This window comes from Salvelinus fontinalis, chromosome 18, assembly GCF_029448725.1.
Source record: "Salvelinus fontinalis isolate EN_2023a chromosome 18, ASM2944872v1, whole genome shotgun sequence".
Taxonomy (NCBI): domain Eukaryota; kingdom Metazoa; phylum Chordata; class Actinopteri; order Salmoniformes; family Salmonidae; genus Salvelinus; species Salvelinus fontinalis.
This window is the reverse complement of record NC_074682.1, coordinates 52,968,838-52,981,299: the sequence shown is the minus strand read 5'-3', so window position 1 is coordinate 52,981,299 and position 12,462 is coordinate 52,968,838. Positions and strand designations below refer to the sequence as shown.

General features: G+C 40.6%; 1 protein-coding gene across 1 annotated transcript; it reads left to right on the top strand.

The window, feature by feature from the left end:
- Positions 1–908: 908 nt before the first annotated feature.
- tma7 (translation machinery associated 7 homolog) lies at positions 909–2,926 on the top strand. Its single transcript, XM_055869838.1, has 4 exons — positions 909–1,036; positions 1,508–1,563; positions 1,726–1,813; positions 2,254–2,926. The coding sequence occupies exons 1-4, from the start codon at positions 1,021–1,023 to the stop codon at positions 2,286–2,288; spliced, it is 195 nt and encodes a 64-aa protein (XP_055725813.1). The 5' UTR covers positions 909–1,020; the 3' UTR covers positions 2,289–2,926.
- The last annotated feature ends 9,536 nt before the right edge of the window (positions 2,927–12,462 follow it).

Sequence of the window (12,462 nt, the reverse complement as noted above, 5' to 3'; positions counted from 1 at the left end):
CATGATGAGTGGCGCAGCGGTCTAAGACACTGCATCTCAGTGCAAGAGATGTCACTTCAGTCCCTGTTTCGAATCCAGGCTGTATCACATCTGGCTGTGATTGGGAGTTCCATAGGGGGGCACACAATTGGCTGGGGTAGGCAGTCATTGTAAATAAGAATTTGTTATTAACTGACTTGCCTAGTTAAATAAAACATTAAAAAAATGTTCTCTATAGTAACAGTCATAGTGCTGAAATAAAGAGCGTGTTGGCAAATTCAAACTGGAGTGCCAGAGTGTGCTCTGGGGTTCATACATTCAGAGCATTGTCAGTTTGTAAATTCAGAGCGCTTTGCTCTCAGAGCGTCCAGAGTGCACACTGGACGCTCTGGCCAGGTCGCAGTTGTAAATGAGAACTTGTTCTCAACTAGCCGACCTGGTTAAATAAAGGTGAAATTAAATAAATAAAAGGGTTGATGCAACACAGCTACTCCTTCAAGACTGTTGGAAAAGCATTCCAGGTGAAGCTGGTTGAGAGAATGCCAAGAGTGTCACGTCATCAAGGCAAAGGGTAGCTACTTTGAAGAATATCAAATATAAAAATATATTTAGATTTGTTTAACACTTTTTTAGTTACATGATTCCATATGTGTTACTTCATAGTTTTGATGTCTTCACTATTATTCTACAATGTAGAAAATAGTAAAAACAAAGAAAACTCTGGAATGAGTAGGTATGATCAAACCTTTGACTGGTACTGTATATTGTTTTATCGTTGTTTGTGTGGATTTTTGTTCATGATATTTTCCCGATAGTGGAATTACTTTTCTTTCGTGAAGTTTTTCACCCCCGTCCAGTTGGTGGCGATAAAACACATTTTACGTGTAGTTCATCAATAAACCAGAAGAAGAAGAAGCTTATTTTCCTGGACAGATTTTTGGCGGAGTAGAATTTCTCGCTTAGCCTCTTTCTCTCTGTTAGAAAGCAACTGCGAACACGCTAGCTCAGTTTTATTTAGATTTTATTGAAACACTCGCAAATATGTCCGGAAGAGAAGGTGAGATTCACATTTACATATTTGACATACACCTCGATATTTATTTTAAAGTGAAAAGTAATAATGATGCTATTATATAGAAAGTTGGTTAGCTACGACTGTCCAGTCTAGCTCGCTAGCAACCCATGCAACTTAATGTATGTATCTAGCTAGCTGGAATAGCTGGCAAGCCTTGCTACTAATTTAGGCTAGAAAGCTTTTTTTTTATTTTTATTATTATTATTTTTACTGTGAATGCATTTGTATGTACCATATGCCCATACATTGCTGATTGCTCAAACCATCTTACTAACTGCTCCTAGGTAATACATATATCAAAGTTATTCAAGATGGTTAGCTGTGTAATGTGTGAAACTGTCCCGCATGTCATGATCAGTTTAGCTAGCTAGCTTCTTCTGTGTGTGACGCGCTTATGCGGTATTCGTTCATTCACGATGTATTGATTGAATGGGATATGTTCTTGTTTTATAGGTGGTAAAAAGAAGCCCTTAAAATCTGCCAAAAAAGCGACTAAGGAGATGGATGATGTGAGTTTGTCATTGTTTGCACGATGTTATATGTAGCCTGTATCATGTAATATAAACGTCTAATGAGGGAACACTCAGTGTTTTTCTAAATGTTGGAGTTAAAATGTAGCTTATTGTATTTCCATTGTAATCCTGATCACATTTGCTTTATGTCAAATCCAGGATGAAATGGCCTTCAAACAGAAGCAGAAAGAAGACCAGAAAGCCTTGGATGCATTGAAGACGAAAGCAGCAGGAAAGGGACCATTAAGTAACAATCATTTATTTGTTTTTGTTGACGATCAGAATCTAATCAGGATTCCAATGTTTTTCTGATTTACTGAACAGCCCAAAGTAATCAAAAGGTGGACTTTCAATTCGACCCAAATCTACCCAACAACCCATTGACTCCACAAATGCAGAGTATTATTTTCCCTTGCCAATGTTTGTAACTGTTTTGTACTGCAGCGGATAACGCCCATTAGCCCAAAGAAAAAGCATTGCAAGTCAACACTGAGCTGAGGAGAATAGGTCTAGTGATTCTGATGTCACTAGGTGGCAGTGTTGTCTTTCTGGGTTTTCTTGCCTTGTCATTCAATGTACTCTGCTTGCCACAGCTGTTCTAGTAGTCCCTCTGTCCACTTGAGTTTTTCTAGAGAAAGTTAAGCATATTTTTCATGGTTTTCTCATTCTCTTGATTTTCCTTTTCAGCTGGTGGAGGAATCAAGAAGTCTGGAAAGAAGTGATTATACATTTGATAACCATGTACTCATTTGTTGTTGAATCGCAGCCCCCTGTCAAATCAACCCCTGCTACCCCCGCCCTTTATTTGTCCCAGTTGGGTCCATTGTAGAAAGAGGAAAAACATGTAATGACCTTTTTTGAATGTGTTCTTGTCAAGAAAGTTCTGAAATAAACTATTGTAACTACTGCAGTATTTTCACTCAATCTATATTGAGATTCTGTCAAGAAACACATCCGTATTAGATCAGTAGTTACACTAGACATACATACAGTACTAATATGACTAGTATTGTGGTAAGTTCAATGTAACTTTTCCCAAGCTTGACCATCTGCATCTTCAGCACCAGTTTCTCTAAATTCAGCTTCTCTGGTTGGATAAGGCTTCTTCTCCAGCTCCATCACCTCTTCACTCACTTCCTCTGTCCATGTACAGGGTTCTATTTCCCAGTCCGCAAACCTGAAAATGAGTGAATATTATCTACACTTTTTTTGGTGCATTTTTCGACATAGTTTTTTGTGTGTGTGGAGTGATATTTGTGAAGATGTTGCTGTTTTGTTCTGTGGTTAATACCTCGTTTTGACAATTTTCTTTAAGAGGAAAGTTTGGGAGATTCAGAATAAAGATCAATGATGCTGCTTACTCTGGTCTGTTGGTGTTGATCTTTTCAGCTCTACCTCCACAGGGTAATGGTCGCTCACCTTCAGGGCCTAATAAAGCATAGTAGTTAGATGTTGACACATGAGCCAGAGGGCTCAACTTTGACATGTACTGTATTTCTAGGACAGGTTGTCACAATGTAGGCTACTAACATTTCATCTAGTGCATTTGGAAAGTATTCAGAGCCATTGATTTTTTTCCCCCCCACATTTTGTTACGTTAACCTTATCACATTTTTCCTCTAACCCATAATTATGAAGCAAAAACAGATTTTTAGACTTTTCTTTATTTTATTTTTTACATGTGTTTTAAATAAAGCATACCTTATTTACATAAGTATTCAGACCCTTTATGAGACTTGAAATTGAGCTCAGGTGCATCCTCTTTCCATTGATTATCCTAGACGTTTCTACAACTTGATTGTCCACCTGTGGTAAATTCAATTGATTGGACATGATTTGGAAAGGTACACACCTGTCTATATAAGGTCCCACAGTTCACAGTGCATGTCAGAGTAAAAACCAAGCCATGAGGTCGAAGGAATTGTCCGTAGAGCGCCGATACAGGATTGTGTCGAGGTACAGATCTGGGGAAGGATACCAAAACACTTCTGCAGCATTGAAGGTCCCCAAGAACACAGTGGCCTCCATCATTCTTAAAAGGAAGAAGTTTGGAACCACTAAGACTTTTCCAAGAGCTGGCAGCCCTGCCAAACTGAGCAATTGGTGGAGAAGGGCCTTGGTCAGGGAGGTGACCAAGAACCAAATGGTCACTCTGATAGAGCTCTAGAGTTCCTCTGTGAAGATGGCAGAACCTTCCAGAAGGACAGCCATCTCTGCAGCACTCCACCAATCAGGCCTTTATGGTAAGAGTGGCCAGACGGAAGCCACTCCTCAGTAAAAGGCACATGACAGCCCGCTTGGAGTTTGCCAAAAGGCACCTAAAGAACTCTCAGACCATGAGATAAAATATTCTCTGGTCGGATGAAACCAAGATTGAACTCTTTGTCCTGAATAGGAAGCGTCACGTCTGGCCGAAACCTGGCACCATCCCCACTGTGATGCATGGTGGTGGTAGCTTCATGCTGTGGGGATTATTTTCAGTGGCAGGGACTGGGAGATTAGTCAAGATTGAGGGATAAATGAACGGACCAAAGTACAGAGAGAACCTTGATGAAAACCTGCTCCAGTGTGCGTAGGACCTCAGACTGGAGAAAAGGTTCACCTTCCAACAGGACAACGACCCTAAGCACATAGCCAAGACCACACAGGAGTGGCTTTTGGACAAGTCTGAATGTATATGAGTGGCCCAGCCAGAGCCCGGACTTGAACCCAATCTTATATCTCCGGAGAGACCTGAAAATAGCTATGCAGAGATGCTCCCCATCCAAACTGACAGGACTTCAGAGGATCTGCAGAGAAGAATGGGAGAAACTCTCCAAATACAGGTGTGCCAAGCTTGCATCATACCCAAGAAGACTTGAGGCTGTAATCGCTGCCAAAGGTGCTTCAACATAGTACTGAGTAAAGGGTATGAATACTTATGTAAATATGATATTTCATTTATTATTATTTTTAATACATTTGCAAAAAAATCTAAAAACCTGTTTCTGCTTTGTCATTATGAGGTATGGTGTGTGGATTGATGAAGGGGGGGAAAACAATTTAAAAAATTGTAGAATGAGGCTCTAACTTAACAAAATGTGGAAAAAAGTCAAGGGGTCTGAATGTTTCCCGAATGCACTGTAGTTGTAATATAATAAAGAAAATATCTACCAGGATGGAACTTGTTTATATAAATGTCATTGAAATTGCAATGCATCATTGATTTTGGATCCACATGTTTTACACACTGCATCCTTTTCCTGCCACTACCACATAGTCTTTGAACCCGAATGTATCGATTTCTGGGACCAATGATGCCCTGATGCAGAGGTGGCACCACAGGTCCCAGAGTGATGGGGCAAATTGTTTTCCCTGGGGGCCGGAGCTTTTCCTCATCTGGTAACCTAAGAAGGTATAAATCAGGACCCTATAGGGTCTGACTGTGATTAGTTAGTTGTAAAAAGGTTTTTATATGGGCAATTAGACCAGATAAAAATGTTTTGCAGACACCCTTATCCAGAGCAATTTTGGTGAAGTGCCTTGCTCAAGGGCACATCAACAGATTTTTCACCTAGTCAGCTCGGGGATTCAAACCAGTTACCTTATGGTTACTGGCCCAACACTCTTAATCACTAGGCTACCTTCCACTTAGCTGTATGGATATTTTCAAAACAGGTCACATGGTTTTAAAGAAATTCTGGGAAAATGCATGGCCCTAGGGAGAATGAAAACTTTGTCTCACAGCAGCAACCTTGTACTTGTTCATATGAATGATATTAAACCTAGACTAACAGAGGGTTTCCTTTACATAGACACACAGACAACCATTGCAATTGGATAATAGAACTCACTGGGATGAGCTTGCTTTATGCAGGTCTGCATTGTGTAGGCCTATGCAACTGTACGTACAAAGTAACACAGTCAAATTACTGTATGTAATCAGTATTGTGTTTGATTAATTTCAGTTCATCATTTTGGATTGAACAGGTCAAGGTAGTCTCAACAGCCAGCCCAAGTTTGAATATAGCCTAAAGTAAATGTAATCCCATTTTCTCCTAACACAAGTAAATGGGCTACATAACATTCCCACTTAATTTACCCTGGCCAGAGGAATAGCCGCAGGAAGTAGTTTGGGAGTGGTGGTGCTACGGTTTTTGTGGGGAGGGTGATGCTGCGTTGGAGATGTCGATGTTGGGTCCTCTAATACAGGACTGGTAAAGGCCCAGTGCACTACTTGGGTGAAAACATTTAATCAACATTTATTTGAGTGTTTACCAGCATTTTGTAACTAGTCTGATAATTATCTGTACAAAACCGTTAATCTGATAATATACTTGTGGAATATAAAATACTTGCTTGATATATGTTTTCCAGTTTCTTGAAATACTTTGCAATTGATTTCAAAACTGAAATGGTCAATTCATTCCTTTTTAGTAGACACTCTTATCCAGAGCAATTTACAGTAGTGAGGGCATTCATTTTCATACAGGTCCCCTGTGGGAATTTAACCCACAATCCTAGAATTTAAAGTCCCCTGCTCTACCAACTGAGCCACATCACATCAGCACAAACCACTTGATGTGTCAATGTACTCAATACTGTATTGTGCATTGTTTATTGTCATGGTGATAGAAAGTCTACAGGTACAAACCTAGATGACCAGCCTATGTACAAAAGTAAAGTAAAGTAATTTTACAAGGGGTTTGAAATGATGGCAAATTATTACTGCACAAAAAGTGGTTGTTTTTACATTTTATTTGATCAAGAAAAATATTTAATTTGATATGGATGTTTTGTGTCTTTGCCCATAACTTTGCACCTTTTGATGTAAATGTTTGAGGACAGGGTTTTGTTCTTTCTGGATTCCGTTAGAATGACATCACAGAGAAAGAGACAGGGTTTTGTTCTTTCTGGATTCCGTTAGAATGACATCACAGAGAAAGAGACAGGGTTTTGTTCTTTCTGGATTCCGTTGGAATGACATCAAAGAGAAAGAGACAGGGTTTTGTTCTTTCTGGATTCCGTTGGAATGACATCACAGAGAAAGAGACAGGGTTTTGCTCTTCCTGGATTCCGTTGGAATGACATCACAGAGAAAGAGACAGGGTTTTGTTCTTTCTGGATTCCGTTGGAATGACATCACAGAGAAAGAGACAGGGTTTTGTTCTTTCTGGATTGCGTTGGAATGACATCACAGAGAAAGGGACAGGGTTTTGTCCTTTGTGGATTCCGTTGGAATGACATCACAAAGAAAGAGACAGGGTTTTGTTCTTTCTGGATTCCGTTGGAATGACATCACAGAGAAAGAGACAGGGTTTTGTTCTTTCTGGATTCCGTTGGAATGACATCACAGAGAAAGAGAAAGGGTTTTGTTCTTTCTGGATTCCGTTGGAATGACATCACAGAGAAAAAGACAGGGTTTTGTTCTTTCTAGATTACGTTGGAATGACATCACAGAGAAAGGGACAGGGTTTTGTTCTTTCTGGATTCCGTTGGAATGACATCACAGAGAAAGGGACAGGGTTTTGTTCTTTCTGGATTCCGTTGGAATGACATCACAGAGAAAGAGACAGGGTTTTGTTCTTTCTAGATTCCGTTGGAATGACATCACAGAGAAAGAGACAGGGTTTTGTTCTTTCTGGATTCCGTTGGAATGACATCACAGAGAAAGGGACAGGGTTTTGTTCTTTCTGGATTCCGTTGGAATGACATCACAGAGAAAGGGACAGGGTTTTGTTCTTTCTGGATTCCGTTGGAATGACATCACAGAGAAAGGGACAGGGTTTTGTTCTTTCTGGATTCCGTTGGAATGACATCACAGAGAAAGGGACAGGGTTTTGTTCTTTCTGGATTCCGTTGGAATGACATCACAGAGAAAGGGACAGGGTTTTGTTCTTTCTGGATTCCGTTGGAATGACATCACAGAGAAAGAGACAGGGTTTTGTTCTTTCTGGATTCCGTTGGAATGACATCACAGAGAAAGAGACAGGGTTTTGTTCTTTCTGGATTCCGTTGGAATGACATCACAGAGAAAGAGACAGGGTTTTGTTCTTTCTGGATTCCGTTGGAATGACATCACAGAGAAAGGGACAGGGCAACAACTCTTAGAATTCCAACTATTGATCCTGCAAGATTATGTTCTTAATTATACAACTATCTTTCTTGCCAAAGCAGATATGTTGAAAAACAAATTCTGCCACATTACAGACGTCTATATCGATTTTTATTCATAATTGGTTTTAGTTAAACATTTTCAAGGGTGCTCCGTACCCCTACTTCCCGCAGCTAGGGCAAGAGGGGACAGTGGCATTGGCTGTAGGCTGCAGGCTGTGTTTGTTAGCAGTAGCCTAGTTGAGTAGACTGAAAAATCGTCGCACTTTATCGCCTACAGTTTAGGTGTAGGCTGCTGCAACATTTCTGTGAAGAGTTCCCTACTTGTGTCTGTCGGGAGTGATATGTTATCACGTTTGTTAAAAAAATGCCGGAGGAAAGTGGAGAGCGGCGCACAATTAGCTAGATTACATGTTTGTGCCGGGCCTGCACAATTTCTGATTTCTGTGAATCTGATTTGCCAAGACACATAACAGAACCTGCACCTCTTCGAAATAAAGGACAGATCGGCCTACATTGTGCGCGAGATGACAAATCGAGTCTCTCGAGTCATACAGCTCAAGACCAAGTTGAGTCACGAGTCATTGACGCACAAATCGAAGTCGAGTGTCAAGTGTTTTTTATTTTTGCCAAGTCATATCTCAAGTACAACATTTTGCGACTAGAGTAGTACTCCAGTCCAAGTAACGTGACTCGAGTCCACATCTTTGTTATTTGCTAAATAAAATTGCATTTGGATGGATCTTAATTATTGCGCTCCGGTTTCCCCTTACCAGTGTTGAGACATTTTAAAGCAGAGAATGTAAGGCTCCCTGGCGAAGAAGAGTTCCCTACTTGTGGCGAACAGACGAGAGCTGATTTTCAGAGTGTATTGTTGCTTCTTATTGGCCCTGTAATGACACACCTGTAATGAGTGATACTTATCATGTAGGGCCAGAAGTTTCCCCAGTTGTATATTTTATAGAGTCACATGAGGGAAATCACTTGACTGACTTAATTAATTCCTCCAGGAACTTTTTCACTGAAGTACCTCTCGCATCCACCACCTCCAGAATCACTATGATGTCATAGCGAGACACAATCTTATAGGACGAAAGGAGAAAAAGTACATTAGTATATCTGTGTATATGTGGGATAACATCCTTGTTTTGAGGATAGTTTGCCAAATGTTTCTCTGAGGGAATAACACTGAACAAACATGTAAACCCAACATGTAAAGTGTTGGTCCCATGTTTCATGAGCTGAAATAAAAGATACCATTAATTAATGTTCTATACACATTAAAAGCGTATTTCTCTCAAATTTTGTGCACAAATTTGTTTACATCCCTGTTAGTGAGCATTTCTCCTTTCCTAAGATAATCCATCCACCGGACAGGTGTGGCACATCAAGAAGCTGATTAAACAGCATGATCATTACACAGGTGCACCTTGTGCTGTGGACAGTAAATGGTCACTCTAAAATGTGCAGATTGTCACACAACACGATGCCACAGATGTCTGAAGTTTTGAGGGAGCGTACAATTGGCATGCTGTCTGCAGGAATGTACACCAGAGCTGTTGCCAGAGAATTTAATGTTAATTTCTCTACCATAAGCCGCCTCCAACGTCATGGAAATTTGAATGCACAGAGATATCGTGACGAGATCCTGAGGCCCATTGTCGTGCCATTCATCCGCCGCCATCACCTCATGTTTCAGCATGATAATGCACGGCCCCATGTTGCAAGGATCTGTACACAATTCCTGGAAGCTGAAAATGTCCCACTTCCTCCATGGCCTGCATATTCACCAGACATGTCACCCATTGAGCATGTTTGGGATGCTCTGCATCGACGTGTACGACAGCGTTCAAATTCCCGCCAATATATAGCAACCTTGCACTGCCATTGAAGAGGGGTGGGACAACATTCCAGTGGCCACAATCAGCAGCCTGAACAACTCTATGTGAAGGAGATGTGTCGCGCTGCATGAGGCAAATGGTGGTCACACCAGATACTGGCTGATTTTCTGATCCACACCCTACCTTTTTGTTAAGGTATCTGTGACCAACAGATAGATATCTGTATTCCTAGTCATGTAAAATCCATAGATTAGGGCCTAAGATATTTATTTCAATTGACTGATTTCCTTATATGAACTGTAACTCAGTAAAATTGTTGAAATTGTTGCATGTTGCGTTTTTATTTTTGTTCAGTGTATAAGATCAGGAATACAAAACAATCTTATAACTGTACCTTCTCAAGGATAGCAACAGTCTGTAAAACTATCATGAACTACTAGTTGATCGAACAACCAAGGATTCCAGAGGAAAGAAGATCTCATCATGGTGTGAAAAAACATGACCGTTACAGCGCAAAACACATGAATCTAATTTGGACCTTGTCATATCAACGGTCACTCCTGGTTGGGTGGAGGTGAAACCAGTTGATCAAGGTAGGATGGAGCTGGATAAACTGGAGCTGAGGAGTTCAAATTCCAACATCACAGCTCCACAGTCTGGTTGCATTTCGCTTCGCTCCACAGGTAGTATTACATTTCATTTCATTTCATCAGGGTTAGGGTTAGGGTTAGGGTTAGGGTTAACCCTAACCCTAACCCTGATGAAATCCTAACCCTGATGAAATGAAATGAAATGTAATACTACCTGTGGAGCGAAGCGAAATGCAACCACAGACTGTGGAGCTGTGATGTTGGAACCCTTAACCCTAACCCTAACCCTGATGAAATGAAATGAAATGTAATACTACCTGTGGAGCGAAGCGAAATGCAACCACAGACTGTGGAGCTGTGATGTTGGAATTTGAACTCCTCAGCTCCAGTTTATCCAGCTCCATCCTACCTTGATCCCTAACCCTAACTTCTCTTTGTTGTGCAACAAACAGGATTTATTCTCACAGAACAGTAGTTCTGGATGACTGGCTGGAACAGAATTATGAATTCAATGTCATGTAGGTAGCATACAAAAACAATCCAGCATATTTCAGGCAAATTATACCACTAGTTGTAAAAGGATGTAACATGATCTCTGTTGACAAGCTCCAACATGCTCAGACATTACCTGTGGTATATTGTGTGGGAAGGGGCTTGAATGAACAGGAATGTATCAGATAGAACAGGAATGTTCTATCTGATACCTTTCACTGACAAACTTGCAAAAACAATCTATATATTTTACCATCAGTTCAAATACTTCCAAATCCTAATAGCACGATAATAACAGAAAGCTTAGAACAGTGTTTCCCAACTCCAGTCCTCCAGTACCCCAACAGTGGTTCCCAACTCCAGTCCTCCAGTACCCCCAACAGTGTTTCCCAACTCCAGTCCTCCAGTACCCCAACAGTGGTTCCCAACTCCAGTCCTCCAGCACCCCCAACAGTGTTTCCCAACTCCAGTCCTCCAGTACCCCAACAGTGGTTCCCAACTCCAGTCCTCCAGTACTCCAACAGTGGTTCCCAACTCCAGTCCTCCAGTACCCCCAACAGTGTGCATTTTTATTGTAGCCCTGGACAAGATCACCTGATTCAACTTGTCAACTAATCATCAAGTTCTCAATGAATTGAATCAGCTATGTTTGTCCTGGACTACAACAAAAAAGGTGTGCTGTTGGGGCTACTGGAAGACTGGAGTTGGTAAACACTGGTTTAGAGAGGATTATCTCCGTAGAGTTGGCTACGTTTCCAACTTGTCACCATTCCTCTAGTCTTTTATTGCATAACAAAACAATAGTCAAGAAAAACATAGTATTTAAAATAGTTTGTGATGGAGTCTGCATACAAATGAAGGAATACCTGATATATGTAAATTCCAATTCGACTTCAATTACCTGAAGGGATGATTTTCGATGTTGTGGTGCAGTACAAAATGTGGTATCTTGTTTATCAATGAACAACTGTAACTTTCTGGAGCTTGGCCTTCTCATAGAGATCACCCGATTGGCTGAAACTTGTGTGTAAGCCAAGCCCCTGGTTGGTTGGGAGGACCTATAGACTGGCCCCAGCTAAACCAGTCAGTACAGGATAACCATAACATCAACACACCAGTCTTCATTGCACACCACAACATTCCTGCCCACACACTTATCTCCGAGATCCCCCACAACAACATCTGGAAGCCTTCTCTTGGAAGATATACACGTTTTATAAACCGGGTAGCTCGAGCCCTGGATGCTGATAGGCTGAGACAATATACCACAGGTATTACACAAAAATACTTGTTTACTGTTCTATTTACATTAGTAACCTGTTTATAATAGCAATAAGGCACCTCAGGGATTTGTGGGATATCATATCAAATTAAAAATCTAATTGTTTTTGTCACATGCTTCGTAGACAACAGGTGTAGACTAACAGTGAAATGCTTACTTACGGGTCCATTTCCAACAATGCAGAGTTAAAGATGAGATATGAAATAGAAATAGTGACACAATGAATAAAGATTAAACATTAAAGGAGAAATAACATGGCTATATATAGGGAGTAGAAAATAACATGGCTATATACAGGGAGTAGAAATAACATGGCTATATACAGGGAGTAGAAAATAACATGGCTATATATAGGGAGTAGAAAATAACATGGCTATATACAGGGAGTAGAAATAACATGGCTATATACAGGGAGTAGAAAATAACATGGCTATATATAGGGAGTAGAAAATAACATGGCTATATACAGGGAGTAGAAAATAACATGGCTATATACAGGGAGTAGAAATAACATGGATATATATAGGGAGTAGAAAATAACATGGCTATATTGTAACGGCTTTCTTCCTGGGGTGAAGGAGAGGACCAAAATGCAGCG

Bases quoted from the DNA above. Each gene is read 5' to 3' on its own strand.
- tma7 (XM_055869838.1), top strand. The intron at 1,564-1,725 runs GTGAGTTTGTCA...TGTCAAATCCAG, and splicing joins CGACTAAGGAGATGGATGAT to GATGAAATGGCCTTCAAACA. The intron at 1,814-2,253 runs GTAACAATCATT...TTTCCTTTTCAG, and splicing joins AGCAGGAAAGGGACCATTAA to CTGGTGGAGGAATCAAGAAG.